At 43.0% G+C, this 27,598-nt stretch overlaps 1 protein-coding gene across 1 annotated transcript; it reads left to right on the plus strand.

The window, feature by feature from the left end:
* The first annotated feature begins 204 nt into the window (after positions 1–204).
* niban2a (niban apoptosis regulator 2a) lies at positions 205–27,498 on the plus strand. The gene is made up of 14 exons (XM_031855573.1): positions 205–509; positions 7,107–7,237; positions 8,133–8,261; positions 8,370–8,475; positions 8,714–8,881; positions 17,605–17,720; positions 20,800–20,904; positions 21,005–21,167; positions 22,738–22,925; positions 23,290–23,445; positions 23,720–23,833; positions 24,046–24,153; positions 24,684–24,795; positions 25,475–27,498. Exons 1-14 carry the CDS (start codon positions 455–457, stop codon positions 26,389–26,391), a joined length of 2,568 nt encoding a protein of 855 aa, XP_031711433.1. The 5' UTR covers positions 205–454; the 3' UTR covers positions 26,392–27,498.
* Positions 27,499–27,598: the final 100 nt, after the last annotated feature.

A 27,598-nucleotide genomic window follows, 5' to 3' on the forward strand; every position in this document is an offset into this window, starting at 1 on the left:
ATGCATTATTCTTAAATTAAGCTAGAAGTTAAACACCAAACAAAGTCGGGCTGCACGCTCACAAACACCACACTCGCATTCACAGTAAATGTTAAATATGTTGTTACTACGCTAAAGCTCCTGGTTCTGGCCACACCCTTGGCAGGGCCGCCTAAACACGTTGAACCAGTGATGACTCCCAGAGGGTGTGTCCTGCCGCTGTGAACCAGGCCAGTGTTCACCTCCTCCTGCTCCTCACCCGCGGGGAGTCGTTACCTCGCCGCATTCCTCCAAAGAAGACACGCAGTCAGCGCCAGAGCCGTGCGCCTCTCTGGAGGGAAGGCATTTATTTTCCCCGGTGGATCTGCTCGGATATTTGAGATTACTGGAAGTATAACCAAGATTTCCCCCTTAAGTACAACCTGTAAGCAACTCGGATACACCGATACGGGTTCTGTGGGGCTCTCCTATAACCATGGGGGACGTGGTTTCCTCTCACCTGGATGAGGGCAGGCGGGAGGTGATAACAGGTAAGGCTGCAGTGAGGAGTGGCTGAGCTGCAGGATGAATGTAGTTTCTCACAGACTGAAGTTACTTAAACGTTTTTTTATTCATATCCAAAACTTACATGCTCATACAAATATATAACAACGTAATTGACTTTTATCATAAAAGCTCTTAAAATGTCTATATTCTCCAAATAAGGGGCCGTAGAAGTCATCCGACAGTTTCAAATGTGTAATTTTCAACAAATTCTTATCCGATTTCCTTTCTCCATTTGTCATAAAACTCGTGCTTATGTGTTGGAGAAAGCTTTATCATAAAACAAATCTTTAAACTGAGCTGTCCTTACTGACCTGCGGAGGGAAATCCACTGAGACCGTCTGCATGATTTGTCACACAAATATCTGACTTACATTTCTTATTACTGTATGTGGTGTTAAATTACATCAAATTGAACTCTAATGCCTGCAGACACCCAGTTTTTTAAGTCTCCCTCAGCAAGTGTCCCCTTTCCCGTTTCATTCTAGGACAAAGCTTCTCTTTCATATCAGCTATTGTTGCCCTGCTCTACTTGAACAGTTCCCCCGATCTCTGCTGCAGGCCTATTTCTCAGAGATAATAAGTAGGTTTCCCAAAGGAGAGCATATTTGTATAAGTTTGGGACTGCCTGCTATTTAAATCTCAGATTGCTCCAGCCTCCCACTGTGAAGGTCTGTGTGGTTATTTTCCAACAAGGAATGGGAGCAGAGGGAAGCAGAGGAACGATTCCATGAACCACTTCCATGAATATCTAGGCCTGGATGCTTTCTTTAAAAGATAAGACTTTCATTGCTGGAAGAAGTTTTGGCAATGCATCAAAGGTCTAAAACATAGAAAAGAGAGAAGACTTGCTTGGTTACATTTTTTATTACCGTGTAGACTTTGTTGCTTTCAGAATCATTTTCAGTTCCGGTGTTCCTTCAGGATTGTAATTGTGCTTGTGTGTATGCTGGCAGACAGGCACACTAGCATGAGGAAACCACTCCTGCAAACCGACGACTATGTTCTTGAGGTTTCAGACACTCGGCGTGTTTGTTGCTTCCGTTTCTTATGAACCAGAAAGAGAAACATTCTCAGGAACAGTTCAAAGTAGTGAGAATAACATTGATGGAAGCTGGTTTCTCAGTTTACATAAGGTCTGTTTATTACGACGTATCTGAAGAGACAGACTGGGTGTGGTATTCCTGAAACGATTTTTAAAAAAAACGAACAACAACAAATTTGATAATCAAAGAAAAGAAAAAGCTATTTGAAGAAGTCACTTTGGGATGAGGGGAATATTTGAGGCATCCATCTTTTGCAATGTTTTCTAAACTCATCAACTATTCAAAAAATAATGCATAGAATTCATAGATATAATATATATCCATTTATTTTGCAGCCCTATAATGTAATGCCCTATATCTGACTGCATCCTTATACGTCTCTTCAAATCAAGAAATATGCATCCTGTCAGATTCAGAAGTTTACTCTCAACCCTTGGAACAGTTTGTGTTACAAAGTAATCTCATCTCAAAAGGTCCACTTAGCTTTTCTGGAGCTTCAACTGCACCTCACATTCTTCATCAATGAAGGAACTGGCTCAACTGACAAAGGTGTCTAAAAGTTGGTCTAAGTTAAAAACAAATTTAAAAACGTGAACATCCAAACTGTTGACAGAGCCACCATCATTTCAGGTTTTCAACTAGATTAGCCAAAGTAGTGCAATATTTTCATGTTGTGAGTCTGGCTGAGAAATACATACACATAAAAAGATGAATCAGAGGAGGAGGGAGAGAAGAACATAATGAGGTCGCAGAGGTAAAGCAGGTAGGAACATGTCACAAGAATAATAGCTGAAACTGCTGTCTGGCTCTCACACAGCCTCCATCTGTGTCATCTCTAGCCATCTATCTGTAGGCCCTTTGCACTCTTCTTTGCATGTATTCAAGCATGTAAAGTACACAATAATAGCATAACAAATAGCATGCCCTTTTAAGTACTTTGAATGTGTGCGAGTGGTAAAGAGAGAGGGAGTGACTGTATTCTACTCAGCATTTTTGCATTGGGAGTCTTGTTTGGAGTGTGCACCTCCCGACAAAGTTATTCCTTCATCATCGCCGCCCAAGCACATTCTCACAAAATGATCTCCCTCGTGAGCCCACACAACACGGACGCAATATGCACTTAAGAGAGACAAAGTTATTTGCTTGTTTGACTACAGGATAGGTAAATAATGAAGACCATCCATAATGAAGATCTTGCAGTCGTTTCTCAAATATGTGTCGCAGAACAAGACTGCGACTTTAAAATGAAAGCAAAAGCTGAGAGTTAATTATGCTCACAATATTAGCCAGCAGCTTATGTCAACATCTCAGACTTCAATCGCTCATTTTAGTTTCTGAAAAAATTTATCATTTTTGTAGCATTCAACAACTAAAAGGCATGACGTTCTCTTAATCTTAATTCCAAATGTCACGTACAGGTACATACATCGAATTTGACATCTGTATTTAACCCATCCTAAGCAGGATGGAGCTGGGGATCGAATAAAGATGATTAAGGGACAACCCACCATAGCAGCTTAGCCACAGCTGCCCCAATCACATGCATAGAGGTGATCCTTTGGTTCTCAGGGATAAACTTCAACACAGCGGAGCTCAGCCAGTGGCTTGTCAGTATTCCCACACCAGCCCAGGAAAGAGAGTCCGGCCCCTTTCCTGGAGTTTGGTCCCAGTGCTATGCATAGAGGTGAGCCCAATATTATCGAGTTGGCACCGCTCCACCTCCCCTCAGATCTGCAGCCATATGTCTTGTACACTTGGGTCACGAAATGAGCACAGCGGTCAACCTGGTGGTGAGTTGGATCAGATGGCAGGGAAGACTGTCAGGACCGTCAGGAACAGACCTGGTGAACCCAAACGTGTAGTGAGGGTGAACTGAGAACCTCTGGCTGAGGCCTCTGTCCGTGAGGTCCCGGAAGAATTTATGATGGATGTCGTGGCGGCGACTGAGAAAGAGGTCATCAAGGCTAAGAAGAAGACCTTTTGGGCTTTGTTGGCACAGGGGTCTCCTGAAGCAGCAGACAGGTACCAGGAGGCTAGAAGGGCTGCGGCTTCGCTGGTAGCTGAGGTAAAGACATGGGTGTCAAGGAGTTCTCGCGAAGGGAAAAGCAGGGATTGCTTCAGGCTGTGTTCAGCAGGGGAGGAGAACCGCTCACCATGGTTGGGGATATGGTCGAAGGGTGGAAAGAGAACTTTGAGGGACTCCAGAACTCAACGAACACATGGGAGGCAGCTTTTGAAAATGTGGGGGAAACCTGCATATCCCTGGTGGAGGTCTCTGTAAGCAGTTAAGAAGCTCACCAGCAGCATGGCGCCAGGTGTGGGTGAGATGCGAAAAGCTCTGAACATTGTTGGTCTGTCTTGGCTGACGCAGTTCTTCAATGTTACATTGAGTTTGCAACATTGCCTGTGGAATGGCAGACTGTGGTGTTGGCTCCCATTTTTTCTTTTAAATGAGACTTAAGCATTCATGGGTGTTTGCTCATCCAGTCTACATGTGTTTTGTGGACTTAGAGAAGGCTTACGGCCATGTATCTTAAGTCTTGTGGGGTGTAGCGAATTATCTGATGTCAAAATCATGTCAGAGAAGAGATGAGAAGTTTTGTTTTGAAACTGAGCCAAGTTGGTTTTCAAAAATCTGACTCTTAAGAGTGAAACAGATCACCTTATAGCAAGCCATCCGTCCCTGATACTATATAACTAAGGTGACAGCTGTGACGGTATTGTCAGCAGGAAGTCAAACACGTTTTCAGTGGGCGATGGGCTCTGCCGGTGTTGTCAGTTTGTCACCAATTATGCGTGTGATTTTCATGGATAGGATCTCAAGACATAGCCAGGGTGAGGAGAGTGTCTAGTTTGGGAACATCAGCTTCTCTTCTCTTTGCAGATGAAGTGGTTCTGTTGGCTTCAGCACACAAAGGGGCGGTTAGCAGTCAAATGTGAGGTGGTCGAGCTGAGAGTCAGCACTTTTAAGTCTGAGGTCATGATTCTCTCGCAGAAAACGGTGGATGGCTCCCTCCAGGTTGGAAGTCAGTTGCTACCTCAAGTGAAGGAGTTCAAGCATCTTCTGGTCTTGATCATGAGTGAGGGTAAACTGGAGCATGGGATCAAAAGACGGATTGGTGCCGTGTCAGTAGCAAGGCGTGAAGAGAGAGCTGGAAGGGAAAGCTTTCAATTTACCACTTGATCTGCGTTCCAACCCTCAACTATGGTCATGAGCTTTAGGTAGCTGCCGTAAGCATGAGATCGCGGATAGAAGCAGTCTAAATAACTTTCCTACATTGGGTATCTGGACTCACCCTTAGAGGTGGGGTTAGGGGGCCTTCCTTTGGAGATTTTCTCGCCATGTCAAACTGGTAGGAGACTCAGTGGTAGGTAGAACCACAACACACTAGGGAGATTATATATCTCATCTAGCTTGGGAACGCCTCAGGATCTTCCAGGAGGAGCTGGAAAAAGTTGCTGGGAGGAGGAATGTCTAAACTACCTTGCTTAGCCACAATGACCAGGCCCCGGATAAGTGGCAACAAATGGAAAATGATATCAAGATGTACTCCATCTTAGATATCATGTTTTCCTGGTCTCTAAGGCTGTGTTGCAGTTAATTAATTCATATAACACACTTAGAGTAGGGTCAGTTTTCTCTATGGGTCTTGTATGTGGTGTATGAATGGATATAACGGAACTTTTTTGGCATGCCTACACAGGTTGAAATAGACGATTGAGTATGTGATTTATGATGTGGCCTTTGTTCCCAAATTCCAATTTCAAAGTGCCCAAAAGACTGCCCATGTGTAATTATCCAGTCTGCTGACTTTGGCACAGCAAGACAACCAGTGGAAAGTACCAACTCTAAGGAAGCACCGTTAGCCAGCACTAATCTTGTGGAAATTTTCACCGACTGTAAAGAGAGAGTTTCTATGAACATCTGATATCCACCATTATAGAATAACAAAATAAGATGGATAAGATCCATATCTTGTGCATAACATAAAAATAACGTTTTGGGACCTCAGGGGAGACAAAGTATCCGCATTTGACTTGAGTGAGTGAACCAAAACAGACGACAAGACATTCCTAAACCGTAGGGCTTTTTTTAAATATAAAAAAGTATCAAGATTCAATAGCCAGCCCTATTAAGTGGATTTAGGAGGAGTCTTTGTTTTAGCCGTCTCAAGAATGTCCTCTATTTTTCCTCTGACCTGCCCTTGCATCTCCTCGTGGTATGACGCAGGTTTTAACAAGTTTGTGTGTCCCTGTCTCCTCCACATTCTCTCTCCATCTATCCTGTCCTGTCAGCTCTTCCCTTCCTGCTCTCCCACTGCATGCCGGCTCTCTTTCCTGCGTTGTCCCTTCCATAAACATCATAGACTAGTCAACTCTAGTCTGCTGCTGACTGAGCCAAACACACCGATTGACTCGCAAACTAACTCATTTTCCAGCACTGTAATGTGGGAAAAGCTCATGTCCCTTCCAGAAGGTTCTCGGACTATTTAGTAGGATGCTGCTCGCAGAATAGTGGTGGAAAAGAAATGCTGAGTCAAGCTGTGGAAAGGATCTATGCAATACAGGAAAACATTGATTCATCTGAATTGATACCCAAAGGGAGACTCCATACTTTCGCTCCAAACTAGGGCTGCAACTAACAATTATTTTCATGATTGATTAATCATTACTCTATATAATATATCTTAAGATACTTGCCACAATTCCCAAGGTGACATCTTCAAACTATCTTTTTTGTCCGACCAACATTCCACAACCCCGAAATGTTTGATTTATGATAATCGTTTTGAGGCTCAGACAGGAAACTTGTACAAAATGACAAGTAAGACATCTATACTTCTATTTAATTGAATGGCACAGCCATAAAATAAAAAGAATATATAGGTAAATATTGAGTATATAGGTAGGTGTACAATGACTTTTGACTGGAGTTGTATTTTATATGCAAAAGCTTTCAGTCCCAAAAATTGAATTAATTACAGCGCTGTCCCAGACATCTTTGATATAAAGTGAACTGTGCTGATAATACATGTTTGGTATCGCTTTGTTGAGTGCTGCACAAGCGTCACTATGTTTTCTTGCCCACTTTGAATTTTACTATATGGCACTTTTCATAAAGAGCCGATAGCGGTGGGGGAGGATGTGGCCTTTCTGACAGGGTGAGACTCAATTTAAGACAGCATGTCCACACAGGAGAATTGCAGCTCCCCAAATAAACACAGCCAATGTTTAACAAAGATACTTAAATTGCAACCGATACGTTTTGAAAATCATTTCTAAAATAGCGTTGATAAGGTTGCAAGACCTTGTCAAGTCTTTCTTGTTGGAAATTGGAACCAAACATGAACTTTTACCATTTAATTCAAGCTTTCTTCATTATTTGTCATTGCAGGATGGTCTTTTTTTAAAAACTTAAATATTTGTACCTTTCAGCACAATCTATTATTGTTAAACATTAAGATGTGATTTTTCACTTGTCTGTGTAAGTGTGGATGTTTCCTGATCTTGTGTGTCCGTCTGTGTGTCCTCCTGTAGCTCGGACCAGAGATGTGATGAAGGAGTTCAGCGACGTGTACGAGCAGCAGTACGCAGTCGCTCTCTTCAACAGCGTCCGCTATGAGATAGAAGGAGGAGGAGGAACGCAGTCACAGCTGCTTCACAGGAAGGCACGTGCAATTGTATCTATTACAAAAGAGAGGTTTAAACCTGACTGGGGCTGTCTTTGACTAGAGAAACTGTTTCAGTTTTGTCGACTAATCCATTAGTTGATCTGTAAAACTGAGTTTCTTCACAAAGAATCACACAAAAGCGCCACATAAAATGTTGTGTTTACCAGATATACACTCATTCATTTCTTGGAAATAAGCCATTCAGCATGAAAAACGACTAATCGCCTGAAGAAATCTTAGTCGACTTAAGACCGAAATGACTGATTAGTCACCTAAACGACTAAGAGGGAGCAACCCTCGACCACTTTTTGTTTTCCTCTCATCTTCTCGGTTGCCGAATGTACTGTAGGTCCCACTTTTGTTCACATTTTCAATCACTGAGGGGGAAGTGGAGCACATTTCACACATGAACGGAGATGCCGGTTGGAGTTCTATTATAGTAGTTTTTCTGCTCTCTTCACTATGCGGAGGACAGCTGCTTGCGAGTGCTTATGACAGAAGAGCAAAATTATGCACATGTGAATTAATGCTTTGCAAACACACACGTGTGTGTATATATAATAAAATTAACAGATAAAGTAATTTAACAGTTTCCAGCAGCAAATCTGTTCTCTAACCCAAGTGCCTCTTTATGTTTCAGCTCTTCTACTCACTTCTGTCCCCTTCGTTCTTTCCTTCCTCTCTGAGCAATCTCAGTTACAGTATTACTTGATCTAAAACAGGAAATCTGAAAACAAAGTGGGTGGTATGCATCCTTGGGTAAACCCACACAAACAAACAAAAAAAAAGACCACCTACCCCTTCAGGTCTCTTGCAGAGTTCAACCATTCTCTGAATAAACCCAAATTACGCACATATGCTTTGCAATGATACATAAAATCTGATTTTTCAGGACCCTCTGGCAGGCCGGTCCATCTTCTCAGGGAGTCTGTTTCAGTATCTGGAGGAGAATCGGAAGTGGAGGAATCGCTTTGTATCTGTGCCAAACAGCTACGCCATCAGCCTCTATGAGAGCAAAACAGTGAGTGCACTTCGTACTCGACTGAACGGTTGTCCGATTCGGTGATTTGGGCACTTGTGTTAAAACAGCTTGCCGTGTTTTTTTTTTTTTTGGCCATCTCTCCGACAGGCACACGAACGAGGCCTTCACTCGAGAGGAATTATCAACTGCGCTGGGTACAAGGTTCTGACCTCAATAGAGGAATACATGGAGCTGATTAATACCAGCCTGCCAGGTAGGAAAATGACAAAGAAAATAATGAATATATATACTCTAAATATGACAATATATATGAGAAAATATGGCAAAAAATGGTTGATAAATAGTATCGTATAGTCTGTTTACTTGAACATACATTGTTGTTCTTTTGGCTGGGCATTAAATCAGTATCATTTTTGAAAAACTCCAAATTAATGAATTCAATCTAGATCTTGCAGTTCCTCATTCTCGCTCCGTCATGTGACCTGTTGCAGGTATCAAGGCCAAAGTGGGCAGTAATCCGTTCATCAAGTGTGCGACCAAGTTCCCCCTCATCCTGTGGCACCCGTACGCCCGCCACCACTACTTCTGTGTGATGACGGAGAAGGAGCAGAAGAAGTGGCACGCAGTGCTGCAGGACTGTGTCAGACACAGTAACAATGGTAAGAAAAAGACACAAGCGCACAACGACTTCACGTGTAGAGAAGTAAGGAAGTAACACGGCTTAAAAGGGTCCCTGGCAGTGATAAATGAATGGGATTCAGAGTATTTATGGAGCACTGCAATGAGCACAAGAGATGATAAGTTGTTAAATTCAGTTGTCCAGCGCTTACAGTACATGTCTTTCTCTCTGTGCTACGGACAATTCGTGCCTCTCTCTGCCTGTCTACAGTTGTTGGTGGTTCAGACGAGGTGTGTGTGTGTGTGTGTGTGTGTCACAGTGTGAAGCCTTTACATGCCTTCTGAGTGAGCTGGTTGAATGTGAGGTGCAGCAGGAATGATGGGTATTTGTTTTATTTTAGTAGTCTTGGCTACAGTGAGACATGTTGTCGTCGTTGGATCAGAGCTCCAAATGTTACACATTTTACAGCCAAGACAGACAATCACTCAACTAGTGCTGCAGGGACTTTATTTACTCAGCTGAGGAGAGAACCAGACCTAATTAATCGTTTAGCATATTTTGTGAGAAGCTTACTGGTTTTTGATTAAGCTGTTAATTCACAATCAACTCTTCATTTGTTTTTAATTTTTTTTTTTGATGATGTGGATTTAGGCTCTGAGAAATTGTTGATGGGTGTTTTTACAACCAATAACCAATTAATCAAACCAATAGTAGACAGCGTAATCATCGTCCTGAATAGCCCTAATCCCTTCTCTTTTCTGAAAGGCTTTCACTGTGAAATATTTACATTAGAATTGTTTACTTTAGCATCATGAAAGAACGGCAAAGCGGACTCTACTCTAACCATTGAGGCATTATCATTAATGTCATCAGTGTAGCGATGTGCTGGCCCAACGAATGGCTACTTCCAGGATTGGGGTGATTGGCCAAAAAAAATAAAAACATTTAAAAATTAAAATATCAGAGGGGAACTGCGACAAACTACATTTAAACAATTTCTAAAAAATAAAATCAAGCTAAATGCATCATAAGCCGACGTATTTATCAAAAGCTTGAAGAATGTTGTTGCAACGACGAGCTACTTTTCTATTAGACTTTTTAAAATTGTACAGGTTGATTAACCCGCCCTTCTTTGTTTGATCATCATTATTTGAGTGTTGGCTGCTGTTCGTGCATTGATGGTATTTGCAGGATACTGCGGTGCGTTTTGTATTTGGTTGCAAAATAGAACATGTTTGTTTTATCTGGGTGGAGAACTACTCTTGATCCGCTATTAAGGATTGTTTTTGTGATGGCGTGACTCATGTGACATTGTGTTGAGACACAATGTTCAAACATAAGGCAATCCATTTTATTCTCATGTTGTCATATCTCTCAGCAAGACAACTTAGAATGGCACCTTTGGGCTTTGTGTAGAAGAAACTAAAGTGGTAGGAATGATTGGCCTGCTTCCAAACCTTGTGGCATGTTGACTCAAATTATACACTATTAAGAATTAAATGTAATAAGCAGGTCCATTTCAATTTCGATTTTGCAGCAATAAGTAGGGAGTCCATTCGCTGCCTTCATTTAAGGTGAGTCAAGGTCATTTTTGTGGTTGTGGGCGTGTGTGATCTCTCATTCAGTGTGCTCTATTTAGACTGGAGACAGAGAATCCAAATGAGTGGGGAAGGTGGGGAAGTTGAGATATACAAAACAGATATTCGGAGATAAACGAACGGCTGCTGTTGTGAACGTGATTGGGCTTGCTTGGATCTTGCTGGCTGCAGAGAAAGGTGGTGTGGACAGAGATTGTAGATCGAGCGTAGCTTATTCATAAAGGTTCTTATACGAATTATGAACTCAAGAGCATATCTATAAAGTATTTAACTATAAAAAGCTGAAGATAACTGGCTATATTCACTTGCCAGTTATTCCTATTACAGCAACCTTTGAATCTAAGATACACATAATCACCAGACAATACTTAACATCCTTACATAATGGCACCTGAATCCACCTTTTCTATGGTACTTCTAGTATTATTACTTCAACGATATTAAGGCAAGACACTACAGGCAAAAACATTGGCTGTAATGCACTGAGATTTTGGGCCGTTTTATTCCTATATACATGTAAACTAGTGGAAATAAAACAACCAAAATACATATTTAGGTCTTTACTTTATCTATTTTGTCTATTTGCTCAATACTGAAAAAACAGATACTGTCTCATCTGCATATTTAAACAAACTTTCAGAAAATCAACTAGGGAAGGGTTATGGTGACATCTATTAGTTTAATCTATTTACCTGTAGTAAATAGTACCCACACTACAGCCGTGTTATACCATTATATATGTTTAACTTTGGGGAACAATACATACTAACATTTTGGCAACATATTGCTAACATCCACTTTCTTTAGTACATGGAAGTTTCGATGCACAAAGAAAAGACTTTACCTTAGCTGACCCTAAATTTCAAGCACACAAGTACAGTCTGTACTGCCTGTGGGCGTGTACACACGAGTATAATGTTGTTTGTGTTGTTTGAGCTCTAAGGCTACAACAGCTTACCTCATATGAAAGCTTATGTATGGCTGAATTATCTGCAGTAGTGCTCCAAGTCATTGTCAGCATGCATCATCACATCTTTGTAATCATCAAGTGAGCTGCATCAAATCACTCAGCACCTACAGAAAGATGCAAGCAAGCATGCATGTTAGTTTTTCTAAATGTTTCCACTGTAAGTTGAGGCCCAAACCATCTTGTATTGAGAACAAAGTTGCCCAACCTGATTCAACCTTGTTTTGCACTTAGCCAACTATCAAGCCAACTGAGTTGCATGAATTCAAAGCCTTATCCCTAACCACACAGCCAATGGGCAAATAGAATTAGAACTCAAACACCAACATTAGCACACACATGTTCTGACATACAGTGGGTACGGAAAGTATTCAGACCCCTTTAAATTTTCCACTCTTTGTTTCATTGCAGCCATTTGCTAAAATCAAAAAAGTTCATTTTATTTCTCTGAGAGAGGTAAAGAAGAACCCAAAGATCACTGTGGCTGAGCTCCAGAGATGCAGTAGGGAGATGGGAGAAAGTTCCACAAAGTCAACTATCACTGCAGCCCTCCACCAGTCGGGGCTTTATGGCAGAGTGGCCCGACGGAAGCCTCTCCTCAGTGCAAGACATATGAAAGCCCACATAGAGTTTGCCAAAAAACACATGAAGGACTCCCAGACTATGAGAAATAAGATTCTCTGGTCTGATGAGACCAAGATTGAACTTTTTGGCGTTAATTCTAAGCGGTATGTGTGGAGAAAACCAGGCACTGCTCATCACCTGCCCAATACAATCCCAACAGTGAAACATGGTGGTGGCAGCATCATGCTATGGGGGTGTTTTTCAGCTGCAGGGACAGGACGACTGGTTGCAATTGAAGGAAAGATGAATGCGGCCAAGTACAGAGATATCCTGGAAGAAAACCTCTTCCAGAGTGCTCTGGACCTCAGACTGGGCCGAAGGTTCACCTTCCAACAAGACAATGACCCTAAGCACACAGCTAAAATAACAAAGGAGTGGCTTCGGAACAACTCTGTGACCATTCTTGACTGGCCCAGCCAGAGCCCTGACCTAAACCCAATTGAGCATCTCTGGAGAGACCTGAAAATGGCTGTCCACCAACGTTCACCATCCAACCTGATGGAACTGGAGAGGATCTGCAAGGAAGAATGGCAGAGGATCCCCAAATCCAGGTGTGAAAAACTTGTTGCATCATTCCCAAGAAGACTCATGGCTGTTCTAGTTCAAAAGGGTGCTTCTACTCAATACTGAGCAAAGGGTCTAAATACTTATGACCATGTGATATTTCAGTTTTTCTTTTTTAATAAATTTGCAAAAATTTCTACATTTCTGTTTTTTCTGTCAAGATGGGGTGCTGAGTGTACATTAATGAGAAATAAAATGAACTTTTTTGATTTTAGCAAATGGCTGCAATGAAAGAGTGAAAAATTTAAAGGGGTCTGAATACTTTCCGTACCCACTGTAAGTTTGCCTCTTGTCTGTATCCAGTCAAGCTCACCCGTTACTTCCCCAACACTACCTGTTCGGGCACGCTCAGTGAACACCAGAGTCCCTGCCGTACATTCCAGCTGTGAGGCTGGGCTCCGGTGATACGTTGTAAGGAACAGCGAAGAGCGTGTTGCTGTTTTACTGTCGCCGTGGCTGGTGTCAGTGTGGATTTGGCATTCATGCGTTTGGCCTGTGTTGACACGCCCAGGCCCACCTGTGTTTTGAGGAAAACCAGAACCGGTAAAAGACTTTTCCTGGGAGTGATAAATGGTTTTACAGCCTGACCCCTGCCCTCTCTGCAGTTTCTCTCTCTCTCTCTCTCACACACACACACTCACACTCACACTCACAAAATCATTACTAGCAAGAATTAATGGCTGTAAATGGCATACACTCAAGTGAGAAATGGCCAGTGCATTTACCACTTCTGATTCTTACAGAGCATGTCAGTAATGGTAAAGGAAATACTTCAATGTACATGAAGAATAAACTTCTAGCAGCACAGAAGCTTCAGGCAAAGCAGTTCCTCAGCTGATCACTGACACTATTCAGCTGGGTTTGATAAGTAAAAACCACAAGTCAAATGTAAAACATGGACACACTAAAGCTCTATTTTGAATTCACTAAAGCTCTTGTCGTTTTATCCTCAATAGCTCTCCAGTAAAATGAGCGGCCGCTGCTTTGCATCGTCTTAACAGGATGATTTGCAAAGCATTCCTGATAATGATCTCAGTTAACAGGTGACTTCATCGCAGTATTCTGCACAACATTTTTAATTGCTAAAAGGAACTTTGAACTAGTTATGAAACAGTGTCAATTTAATACTGATGGGTCCGACTCCCGCAAAAATCTACGCCCGGCAGCAGCAGCTCCTTGCAGCCAGGAGCAGAGCTTTGCCTCGCTCCTCCGCCGGTCCCCTCTGGGAGCCGACACAACACTGCTGGCAACACAGCCCGTATTGCTGGGCTCGCTGCAGGGAAGAGAGGGACGGGAGAACCAGGACAGCGCAGGGCAGACCGTCTGACCCTGCTGCAGTAAATGAGCGGTTTTCTGGAGGGAAACACTACCGCTTTTGTCCACAGGGACCGCCCAAAATCAACACAGAACCAAAGTTCCTCGCAGTAGCTTTAATAGCACTTTTTTTTTTTTAAATCGAAATTGGCAAACATTTGTTAGTTCCAGCTTCTGAAATGTGAGGATTTGTTCCCTTTGGTTTCATATCCTTCATAATTTAGTTTTTGCTTTTGAATTGTGGGTCAAGCAAAAGAAACAAAACGAGGACATCATCTTGGGCTTTCAATACATGTTGAATTTTTTGTAATTTTTACGATTCATCAATTAATTAAAAAAAACAATCAAGAAATTAATTGATAATACAACATAATCATTAGCTTTAGCCCTTGTGCAGCAGTCCAGCAGCCAGGCTGAGGCTGCATCACATTAGCAGTCAAAGACTGCACCAAAGCTGCTGCTGGGCCACTAGAGAACCATCAATCAGAGACAGGTCTCCACCCCCACAGCCTCTAAAACCACCACCAGCCCCCTGCTCTGATCCACAGACCTCACACCAATTCCACACCGCAAGAAGAGACGTGCATTCAAAAAGGACAATACAAGTACATTTCAAGCCAGGTGTGTGGCTTGTTAGTTGCAGAGCAGTGTGCTTTTCGGCATGCTATATAATTAAAAATGCTGACATTTTTGTACTCTATGGTGTCACGTCCAGACAATATATTAGAGCACTAAAATACAAAATAAACCAAGACTGGGTGTCCAGCATTCTCTCAGTTGCTGCTGCTGGAGGTAAGGATTTGCTAAAATTGCATTTTAGGACGTATTCATCAGTCATGTGTTTGTGATGTCTGCGGTTGATGGTACATTTCAGTGAGTATTTATTGCACTGTGGGTTTGGCTGGTTCCATAGGGCTGCACCATATGGGGAAATGCTACTCATGCATGTCGGTGGGAGCAGCAGCAGTGTGAGGGTTCGAATGAAGTGTTTAAAACCTGCTTTGATCTCGTGAAGGCAGCTGCCCTGAAGCCGAGGTCTAATCAGACAGTATTTGACAGTCAAATGCTTAGTGGGTTTTTAAAAACGTCAAATACATTTAACTCCGGGAAAACACGCGCACACATTTGTAGATGTGAAGGCCTGGGAACTCATCCACAGCTGCTGCTAAGATCCCACCAACCAGAGCGTGGTGTGCAAGGCAGGGAGGGAAATGCCTCACATAAAGAGACTGTGGTAAGTGCTGCCACATGTTCTATTTATACAAAGTACACACACACACACACAGAGCAGAGAAACTCTAATCTGCTCCTTGATCTAGCTTGGTTCAGACATGGAGAATGTGTAGTGGTTTACAGGCCTGGCACCAAGAAGAAAACTCTCTAAAAGTGAGCAACAAGATAAGAATGTAGAAGACTTTGCTTTTCAGGTATTTCACATTGATGATCTGACCGTAGTTTGTGCCCTGAAAGTGTTCAAATGACTGATATAGTCTCGTAAACCAAACGGCAAACACAAAGACTGAAGGTGGCTCCCAGCCAGACCAGTGCCAGGCCATGTAAGCCATATGAAAGCGCTTAATAATACGCATTTACTATTACCATTTATTTTAGGGCTCTACTCAAGTCTGTTTTTGCTTCTCTTTCACATAACTTCCAGTCACGCCCGCAAAAACAGGATACTGATTTTGAGCTACAGTAGGTCAGCAGTCCATCATCACCCACAGCTACTCAATATGCATGTACCAGGTTCCTATTACCGTTGCAGCTGGCTAGCTAACATGAGTAAAACACCAAAACATCAAGAGTTAGAGACCCAGAGGAGGAGTTGGGTCTGTCATTCCTATTGCTATTCTTTGTTACTTCTGTAAGACAGATGTAAACAGGAAGTATAATGTTACTTGCCATGGAGTCTGTGAGATAGCTATGGACTACACAGAATTCAGCCATGTGAAACCATCCAAATCAATTATATTCATGGAGAAAAACTGGTTGGTTGACTGTCAAGTACACTTCAAAGGGCCATGTGGCTGTTGTTGACGTGCACATGATCAGTTATGAGTCATGAAATGTTTGGTATAAGGATCTTAAACCATAACCGCTGCTGCGTCCCTCAGACACTTTTCACTGCATTTGACCTCCAGACGATGTCTGGTCACCTGCCAACGTGGCAGCCTTCTGCGCGGTTACTTTCCCACTGCGCCTCTATCCTTATCCAGTGAATTCCCATGAAACCTCGTGCCAAAACAAGCCAACACAGCCTTCAGCCCGTCAGCAAAAAGTTAGTGGGCTGGGAGCAGAGACAGCTTCCTGTCTGGCTCTGGCCCTCCCCCTCCTCACTTCCTGTCTTTGTCAGCCTCCTCGTGAGTCACTGACGCACAGACAAAACAACTTGATGGACACACACACACACACATTGAATGCTTGTGCATAATAGACTTCACATACAACAAAACAGATTATCACTCTGTTGGTAAAGCAACTATTCATTCATTGTGCCGTTTAGGAAACTGAATTTGTATCTCTCATTTGTTTGGACTTGAAGAAGAATCTGCAAGAGTGGACGCTGTACTGTCCCAAACAGGCTATGCAATTTAAAAATCTATATATTTGAAGAACCACTTTTTTTTGCCATGTCATCCTAAACATTAGCCTGATGTTACTGTAATGGGTCGTTTTGGGGCGGGTCATTTCATTCAAAAATCAGCATCACTGTAGTACTTGTACTTTATATTAAGTAAGGGGTCTAAATATTTCTTCCACCACTGCTATAAGGAAACTACTTCAGTGGAAATTGTACAAGTACAGCACTCGCTGTAAGTGTATAAAGTATTGCTGCTATTGTTGAAGTTGTGTTAAATTATTGACTGATCATAAATGATGGTAAACAACATTTCAATCAGGGCTAGTTTGGCAAACAGAAAACCAATCCTTTAATTACACATGTCTCCATCAGAAGGACTGACTGTTGTTGCCACAAGAGTAAAACAACTGAAGCATTGGTCCCGTTTATTTTAAGGAAGAACAAACTGGTAATTATAGGGATGTGTTATTCCATACACCTGCTCATACTCTCTTGTGAGGGATGTTTAACTTTGCCTTGAGAGAGGCAGCTGTATTGTCATCACTTAAACACAACCACATGATAGGAGCAAACTTCCGAAAAACACACGCATGTTGCCGGGCGCTTTGTGAGCTGCTGCTATTGTCCCGTCAGTTGGGTGTGGCGGTAACCCGGGGCAACCACATGAAATCTGTCCTCCAACAAGCCGACATCTTCCCGTTTTGGTTGATGACACAACTGTGTGCGCGATGCGGGGAATGTGCATGTGTCACGTCCTGCACTGCAGCGACTGTTACTGAATATACCGCTGGCCAAAAATGAGACACTCAGACCGTCACACAGAAATGACTCGGATGTTATGGAAACGGTTGTTAGTGTGGGAATCTACAGAAACAAATGAAATTTCCGAGCATTTGTTCATCTCACGTCAAGAAAACACCCTTTTAGTCATTGCAGAGGATTTTGAGACCTTACTTTAATACAAAGAAATCGTGCAATTAAAGAAAAAAAGCGACCCCCAATCTTAAGATCATTCCTCTCAGTCAAGGGCATCTTCTTCATAAAGAGGGGAGAGAGGGGGTCTTCTCTCAGTGTTGTTACTAAGCATCTGCTCTGCTCTTCTCTGCCCCAAACAGGTCTGTCAGAGGACAGCACTATTCAGACGCCAGCCTTCACCGACTCAGTGAGACTTCAGAGACAAGCCAAGGGACACTACGGGACCTGGGACATGATGTGCGGAGAGCCCCCACAGGTCAGGATCTCAGATCACAATACAACGCTGTCTCAGCTCAGGGGTTGGATCCTATAAAGTCTGCATTTTCAAAAAATAAACAGGTCCATAAGGCCTTTCCCGTTGTTCTCCACTGGCACAGTATGTACACATTGTTGGTTCTTTGATGCCAACTTCCAGGACATTAGACCGTGAGTTTTAGACTACCTCATTTTGAGAGGTTCAGCCGTGCATGCAGGTTCCCAGAAAAAACCCCATTTGTGTGCTACATCCTTCAGAGGTTACAGCCTGTGATTAAAAATTGACACCGAGGATATTATGCCCCAAATGGCATGCTTGCTGCAGGTGACAGTTTTCAGGTATTCAGGAAGAACTACGAAACAGTCACTGCGAGTACAGGGCCGTAGTTCAACCTATTGAGAGGCCACAATGATGGATGATGACATGCACTGGTAGAGAAAATAAGCTGGGCTGCTTTCCAGAGAAAAGTCTTCTCTCAATGAATAAAGCTCAGGAAAAAACACTCCATCTGCTTTATAAACACACCCTTTCTTCACACTGAAGTACAAGACTGCACCTACAGAAGACCTTCAAACAGAGCAACAAGACCCCACCCCTCAACATACCAGCGTTCACATGGACACACACTGTTGATTGGGGTCTCCCCTCTGAATGAGTCTCTTTCAGTGTCTTGCTAGTGCCTCACAATCGCTCTGTGCGAGGCCGGTTTCAGGCATGGGCACGGGGCATGTGGTTCCCCGTGCCCATGCCCCGAGTTTTATTAATCCTGCAGGGAAAACCACAGCACTAGAGCTCAGCTGTTTTAATGTAATTGGTAGTAAAACAAGGTGTTACAATAAAAACACGCGTTAGGTGAAAAGGTGAATGCAACTACTGTGACAACAATCATGTTTACATTCATAAAGTCAGGTTACAATATTTCCTGAAGACCAGAGTTTGCTTTGAGCGAAGAGGAAACACCCGCAGACAAAAACCAGCGAGACCAAATCAACCCAAAACATTCATAATACTCAAACATGAATATTATTCATAATACATACACTAAACAGAGCATGACGGCATCAAAGTGCACCCACAAAACAACAAGGAGAACAATGAAGAGACCACCTTGCAGCAATGGGATCACACCATAGGGATCTCTACTGCACACTATCGTGTTGACAAAATCAGTCCACAAACAGAGAGATAAACACCTAGCAAGGTTCTCAAACCCGCTACAGTAGGTGTCTCCAGGACCATATTTTGCCACAATAAAATATCAGTGTCACCATAAGACGTAGGCTTAATCCACAAACAAGGCCAGTGGAAATCCACGGTAGCAACATAAGAGCAGAAATGAACAGCCAGTTGATAACAAGCCTTTTCTATGGAAGACATTTTAACATGTAGGAAACTCACAGGTGTAAATTATGAAATTAGTAAGGGCTGAATTTCATTTTGCCGTTTTAGTTTCAGGGTGCTGGTTTTGTGGGATCACACACTACTTTGACAAGTCAAAATGTCTGCTGTGAAAAAAGGTGTATTAGCCTCACAGCTGACTGACACAACAAGCACCAACTTACAAACGGTTTAGTGGCAACATTCTGTAGGATAACACAAGTAGCATTGGACAACACTTACCTCAGTGATGCGACTGTGATGCGCAGTCGCCTTAGTCTCAAACGGAGGACAGGAAGACAGGAAAAACTCCAGGTACTGGAGTTGTTCATGGACAACAGGTGAAACAACCAACAGATGAGCCAGGCTCTAACACAAAGATTTCTTCCACAAAAGAGTCCTGCTGTTGGCTCTGAAATGCTACATTAACGACGGTGAAGGTATCATAATGTGTTTGAAGCACAGCTTTTTCAACAGTAGATAAATGGATCCAGTGGGTGGTTTAAAAAGCCTGCATTTTTAAGAAAAGTGTGATAAACAGGCCCTTTTCACAGCAGCCATTTCGACATGTCACAGGGTAAACACTGGTGTGATAAATAACATTAATTATGGCCCTGTTCCATTTAGGTGGGCCAGGGCCCTGGTTTTGTGCATGTGGGCTCACTGGAATGGATGTGACACACTAAATAGAATGGGACCTCATTAATTTGTATCAATTCCACCTGTGTTTACTCTGCTGTGACGTGTAGCGTGATCGAACATTTTCAGCGTGCTGTTTTCAGGCTAAACTTTGACTCGAAAACAAAATCTATAGCTGATACAGTAACACAAATGTGTCACAATAAGCTATCCAGTGTAGACATTAAGGGATGCTAATAAAAAGGAAACAAAAAGTATACTTTTCACAAAAGCTCAGTTTTTATGGCCTTACTATGTTGATGGTATCCAGATAGATGTTAAAAATGACACAGACTAAATTGAAGCATCATTAGAACAAGGTAACACAAGTCACAGCCACCAATGCAACAATACTATTTAATTTAGTGTTTCCAGACAAACAAGCCTTTAGGCAAACAAAGTACAATATACCCATTGTTTGTCAAGCTTGGCTGTTCTTTTGTGTGGAAAACACTGCTTTTCTCTCAGCCGGTCAGTACTGGGCAGCAGCATGTTTCACCAAATATTATTTTAGCTTTGTTAAAACGTCATGGAGGTGAGCCTAGCTCCGTGTGTGTGTGGGTTGTGAGGACAGTGCCATTACAGCCAGCTTTCCTGCCTCTCCGTATCAATCGCCCCACTGTTTCCATGTAGCCACCAGGGAAAGAGGCTCCTCTTTTTTAAGGTTTATTTTTGTTTTTCTTTGGTGCAGGATATTGGTTGTTTTTTTTGACAACACCTCTAGTGTGAAAATGTCCAATTGGCCCAAAATAACTATAGTTGTAAATAGTAAAAAGGCAGGACTGACCTTTCAGCTCACAGTATTAACTAATAGGACCATTAGGTGGAAATTACTCCAATACACTTCAGTCAGATTTATTACAACCTAAGGAATTTTCTTTATTTTAATTCATTGAGAAATTAAAACAACTCCACAGAATATAAAATGAATTACTGAATGTGTGTAAATACAGAAATATATTGTGTGTATGTGTGTGTGTGTGTGTGTGTGTGTGTGTGTGTGTGTGTGTGTGTGCGCGCACAGATTCTTGCTAATCTGGTGATGGAGACCCTCCACCCGGAGCTGAGAAGCGTTATTGCACCTCGCCTGAGGGGGAAGATGCAGCAGAGGCAGAGGCATTGGATGCTGGTGAGTTCAAAGCACACTGTACAGTGCACTGCAGACATGCCGTACAAACACAGGAGAGTCCCAAACCAATTCATGTCTTTGAACCACTCCCTCCATCCAGATCTCCGATGCACTGTACAAGCAGGTGTTGTCTCAGACCACCGGCCAGTATGAAGCACTGGTCGAAGCCTGTGAGGCCCAGACAGCTCCCCTGGACGCCAGACTGCGAACCGACATGGACCAGATCATCGCGTCCAAAGAGCATGTCAGCAGCAAGATGCGAGGTGACGAAAGATCTACATGCTACAGTCAAAATGCTACAGTTCACGCTGCTTTCCATTCATGTTTAGGCTGTAAACACGAGGCAGACAGCCGAAGATGCATCTTGCTCTATATGTTGAATATGTTAGGGCCACACACCACAGACAGTGATGCTAACGTACCTTTTGCATTGTCCAGCAGTTTGCGGTCAGAAAATAGCTGCCACCATTAGGTAGACATAAATATTCTGTTATCACAGGTGCTATATATATACATATAGGTACAACTATATGTGTTTTGGCTAAACAATATTTGGCTAAATGGGTTAAATGTGGTTTTAAAGTTTATTCGTGCACATTGCATAACCATCATGCCGAAAGCATTCAAAGCACGTCCTAACTACACATTGATATATAGTCATTGAAATGCTAGTCTCAGCCAAATTTAACCCAGACACCTACGTTTTACCTGTAAATATCCAAAACCATGCAAACTGGGATGTTGTGCACTGTTAAAAACCAACTAAAACATTGATATTTATGTACAGTATCACAGCTGTGAGTAAGAGTCATATAAGGACTCCAGTCTAACATGGATGTATTAAACAAAGTAAGACCCAGGGAAACAATTAGAGCAATGGTGGTGTAAAGGAGCGACGGAATAAACAAAAGACAGGAAGAAATGCTGACAGATGTTTAACTTTTGGTTGCATATTTGAATCTACTGTTAACTGAACACCACCTTACATTTTCCCACTTACACATGCCCAACATGTTGTGCAAAAAGGACTTGGTTCACTCGTTGCTCATGGTGCCGTGTAACATGATCTTCCCGACCTCAAGTGGTCGTTTCATTGTTCACTTTCACCGTTTACTTTTTTTCTCTGTTCGGGGATTCTTGCCTCAGCCATTATTGGTCAGTGAATAACGCCACACTGCTCAAGTTTCCGACATTTGGCACAAACAGGGCCTTTTCTCTGTAACCTGCCTCCATATCTGACATTTCCCTGCTGTTGCTCTCTCTGTACTTTCTCCTCTCAGCTCAAGCTTTGTACTTAAGTATTTTCCTCCCTCATTCACTCAGCACCGGAGCACCCACCCTTTGAGCGGAGAGCCTGTCGGCTCTCTATTTAAATGTGTTGGCACAGGCTGCTCACATCTTTCATGTGTACTGTTTGCTATTGAGCTGAAGTGGCAGAACTGCATTCCATCACTTTTCTGACTTTATCCCACGAATATGACTCAAAACTATGAGTCAGCTTAGCAAAGTCGTGCTGGTTCACATTACACGATGGGAACACAGAGGTTTGAGAGTGGTAATCCAAGCCGTGAGTTTCATTTGGTTGGCTCCTTTCAACGCAGGTTACGTTTCCAACAGTTGGGTGTAGGCCCATCTGAGAATCAGGTGAAATGTGCAGGGCTTCCATTGAACATCATGCATACCAACCATTTCAACCCGGCAACAAACAAACACGCTGTATATTGGGATGACTAATTTGCAGAGTTCCTGGCCGTAGTGTGTTTACAAGCTGCAGCAACTAACCATGAACGTGATCTTTTCTTCCGTCCTCTGTGGGTCGCTGCTGGCATGCAGCTCTGGTGTTGCCCAAGGCGGAGCAGCTCCTACAGACGAACGTCCAGCCCTACATCAGCTCCATCCTGGAGGCCCTGATGGAGCCCACCAGCCGGGGTTTCTCCGAGGTCAGGGAGGTTTTCTTCGGGGAGCTGGTGGAGGTCAGCAAGAACTCGCTCAACGGAGGGGGGAAAGTCGTACTGGGAGACGTGAGTTCAGCTGACTGAAAATATTTTGTTCCCTTTTTTGTTTCTGTGCATGAATTTTTGTAAGGAAGTGTTAACACAGTGCATAGTACCTGGCTTCACAAGTCTACAGGAGTTGTTTGATAACCACGGTAATGTGGAAGGAGGGTGTTGTCACTGTTCTTTGGTTTGTTTAGCTGAGGACCTTAAAGCTGCAATACTTCTCTGTGGGTTTGTCACTATGACCCTCATTCACATTAACCATAGTAGTCATGGAGTCTCCTCAGCCGCCCTCGAAGGACTTGAACAGTCAACTCAACCTCTTTCTCGGTTCCGCTCATAAAATTCTCACCTCCTTATCTCCCCCCCCCCCCCGCCCCCCCCTCAGCAAATGGAGAGGCTGTCCATGCTCGCCTTCCACCCGGTGAAGATGCAGAGCTCCTATGAGAAGGTGGAGCAGCTCAATCTGGAGGGGCTGCAGCAGAGGTTCGACGTCGCCAACCCCTCGGTGTTCGTCAGCAGGACTCAGATCCTCATGAGGGAGGTAAGACGCTACGGCAGCAGTTTTCTCTGATATGACACATTGAATCAGAATACCTCGAAGCAGCGTGTGGAGGCCTGAAAGCACTCCCTAATTCCTTGGAAGACAAGATGCAGCCTGTCCTGCTTGTGGTGAAGTCTCTACTTACACCTGCTGGACAAAAAGAGTACAACAATTTGTGAAGATCAACAGTGAGCTGTGGTTTACTGCCACTACCAGCATCAATCGGTTTCTTATTCTACTGTCTAACTTAAAACTTCTTTTTTTTTTTGGACAGCAAATGGACAATGCAGTTTACACATTTGAGCAGCTGCTCAACCAGTCTATGGAGACCCAGGGAGAAGAAGACATGTGCAAGACCATGCAGCGATGCCAGGACAGGGTTCTCAAGGTAAAGCAGGAAAATGAAAAACAGAGAAGTGGTATAGTAGATGAACGTATTTTTCTAATTTCCTAAGCCTTATTTAGTCAGAAAGTATATGGATATGTTGTCTATTCCAATAATCTCCAGAGGGACTCTGAACGAAGATGTGAATATGATAAGTGCAATGATTAGAAAGGCTATTATGTTACCGACTCATTTTTCTTGTCTTTCCCGGTCAGAAATACGATCATGACAGCAGCACCGTGCGCAAGAAGTTCTTCAGAGAGGCTCTGCTGCAGATCATCATCCCATACATGCTGAAGCAGCTCTCGCCATCCTGCTCACCTGTGAGTATCATGCAAACTAGCCTCAAATCCTCCTTTTTTTTTTAACGCTTTGACCCTCTTCAAATTGCATGCTTTACAGTATACAATATGTCCTGACGGTATTGTGACTCTTTCCACCTGGTGCTCCCACTGTGCTCTGAGTTTCAGCCCCACCGTTTTGATGTGTATTTAGGTCCAGAAACTAAAGTCATAATTAGAAATTCCCATAACAAATAAAAACAGCTGAGCACTTCTTTAAAACCTCTCTTTTTTTTCTAAATTGCAGTCCCAAGACTTTTTGTTTTCTGCCATAAATTGACATAACACTCTCCAATGCAATCAATCCAACTGCAAAGTCAATATAAAGAACTCTGCTTTTGACTTCTTTTAACTTTAAACTCACAAAACAAAGTTTGGATGCAACATATGCATATACACATAGAAGTAATACAGGGTTGCATGCCTACTGAAAAGATCAGAAATGCAATCGGTCATATTTGAGCAATGCATTGACTGCTGGAAGCTCATCCTTGCCCCCTTCCTCCCACCAGGAGCTGCCTCGCTTCAAAGAGCTGATCTTCGAAGACCTCGCCCGTTTCCTGCTGGTTGAAAACATGTTTGAGGAGGTGGTGCTGCAGTGTGTCTCCAAGGACATAATGATGGGTGAGGGACACACACTATTTAGAAATAATATGGCAACAGTAGTGATAGTTCTGAATGTTATTCCATCAAGTTATCTCACTGTTAGAAAAATTCACTCGAGCCGTTGTAAAAATCATTAATCACAGGACATTTACTCTTGCAAGAAGGAACAGAGTTGAAACACAAACAAGTTGATGCATCAAGGCTGCTCGGAGTTCTGACTCTGAGCTTCTGACATATATACTTGAAAACACACGCAGCATTGGCACAGGGTTGTTTACGATAAGGTCTTCGTCACAAAGGATAACACACACACATTTTGCGTTCACACAGCGTAATTATCACAAGGCCTGGAACATCACTTGTTCCAGTCTCAGGGTCACTTTGTCGAAATCATGAAGTCATGGTTGCAAATCAGTTCTGCGTAAGTATTGACATCTCTACAGGTTCATTATCTCTTATTTAGGGTAAACAGCTTGAAGTGTTCTTTCGGCCGTCAACTGCTTCTTAATAGACTAAACAGCTGCTGAGACGCCGAGTGTCACAGAAGGTTCACACAACCACCATTTGAGGACATAAGCTTTTGTAAACGTACAACGTTCCTTAATCATTAAACGCATAATAATTAGTCATTCGATTTTTCCCAACACTCACCTACTGAACACAGTGACTGATTTTCTTGTTTGCTTTTGTTGTCCAGCTGTGAAGGAGGCAGCTGTCCAGAGGAGACACAATCTTTACAGGGACAGCATCATTCTGACCAACAGCGACCCCAACCTGCACCTGCTCGGAGAAACCCCTCAGGTGGACTGGGCTACTAAATTTGGGGGCGATGAGCCTGAGGTCTCCGTTGGTGGCGGCGTATCTGAAGGAGGGGGTTCTGGGAGCCGACGCAGGCAGGTGGTGTCCATGATCCAGCTCGACGGGGTCCCTCTGCCCTTCGAGTCCTGCCTGGAGGTCCCAGGTGTGGATCTTATCCCCGAGGAGGATACCGAGGAGTCTGACGGCGTAGAGGAGGACCGGGGAGAGGATGAGGAGGACCTAGGCCCGCTTGAGGGACCCAAGTCTCCTGACAGCGTGACTGAAATCAGAGACCTGATTAATCCAGTGGTGAAGTTGGCGCCTCCCGTGTCAGAGGAGAGCCAGAGCAACATGGCCAATGGGACAGAGCCGACCACAGGCACCGTCATCTGTGAGGACGGGGTGCAGGAGGATGTGACACATGTCACCACCATGGTGGACCACGTCCCCAGGAAATCTCTGCGAGACAAGTCGTCCACGCAGACAATGGTCCAGCAGCTGATCAGAAGCAAGAAGCAGGAACCTGATGAGGAGCATCAGGACCAAGCAGCCATCAAGAACGCCATCGAGGAAATAGAGATAGCGGTGCAGGAAGAGGACAGCGAAAGGATTGCTGAGGTCTCCGAGGCAGAATCAGATCACGAGTCGTCGCCAGCGCCACCACTGGCTTCAGACTCCAGCTCGCACAACGACAGTGGCTTCCAGTCACCGACAGATGTGGGGCCGGATGAAGCTGAGCCTCAGCCAATCACAAACGGCCTGGACGGAGAGGACAAAGTAATCGACCTGGTAGAAGTGGAAGTGGTTTTGCCGTAGGAAGACAATTCTCCGAACATAACTCTAAAATTGGAAGGCTCGGACAAATAAAATAGTGTGCATCACATGTAAAGGGAGAGAAGTAAAGGACTGTATTTAAAGGTTTAAGTCAAAGCGTATCGTCGTTGATATTGCACACTCCCAGCCTCCCCTCGACTTATTTTTTATTTGGTGATTGGTTCCTTTCTATGCAGCTTAGTGGATTTCGTTGCAAAGTTTCGCCATATTTTGTGTTTGACACGGCTTTCATATCTGCTCCTTTACGCTATGTTAAGAGGTGGAGGGTCCATCACAAGGATCAGGGATTGTTAAAGTGGAAATCCATTTTTTAGTAAACTCTAAACAACTACATCTAAGTTATTAATGTTTTCAAGTTGTGCTAAAGGTTTGGTTACATCAGTTACATCTGTAAATCAGGCCCACATTTTTTTTTTGCTTGACGTATCAAATGAATAATCTCCGCCTCTACCTGGGCAGCAGGGGGTGCTACAATCAGCCTTTAGATGTTGGAAGGGGATTTGTTTTACAGCTAAAATGTAATTTTCCTACCTAGTCTGTTCTTTGAAAGCGTTTCCTGTATTCGCAAATGGCCTTTATATTTCAACACCAGATATTTTGTACAATCTGTCGGGAATGATTTGCACTTCCACTGTGATATCATAAGTTGGATGTTTTTTTTAATCTTTTTGACAAAGAAACAACCAAAATTCATCGGTTCTCGTCACTTTGGTTGTGGGTGCAGATGACCAGGATACAGTAAATAATGCGTCTTTAACTTGTAGGAGTTTGTTTTTAACTTCATGGTAAAGTACGTTAAATCAAACACAAAAGTGACAATTTTCGATTTGAAGCCGATGTTTTCTAATTTAATTCAAACCTTAAATCTGGGTCATTTTTTTTGAAATATTAATGTTTGGATGACGTGGCTTTTACAAGACTTATGTCCTTATTTGTGTTCTGAAATGAAAAAATAAGAGACTGTATCAGCGATACTTATCTTGTGGAGGACATTGTTCACGTTAAGGAAATAGTGTTGGGTGACTGTAAATGGTGACATGACACAACTTAAGGTTCAGAAATGGTAAAACTCCACAAAACTAGAATAACAGGATGAGACATGTTTTTATTTTACGATGCTCCTCGGGTGGACAGCGTCTGTTGTGTTATTTTGATAATATGAAACATGGAGATACGTGTTGCTGTTGGA

Source organism: Anarrhichthys ocellatus, unplaced genomic scaffold, assembly GCF_004355925.1.
Source record: "Anarrhichthys ocellatus isolate YVR2014 unplaced genomic scaffold, GSC_Weel_1.0 scaffold16, whole genome shotgun sequence".
NCBI classification, from domain to species: domain Eukaryota; kingdom Metazoa; phylum Chordata; class Actinopteri; order Perciformes; family Anarhichadidae; genus Anarrhichthys; species Anarrhichthys ocellatus.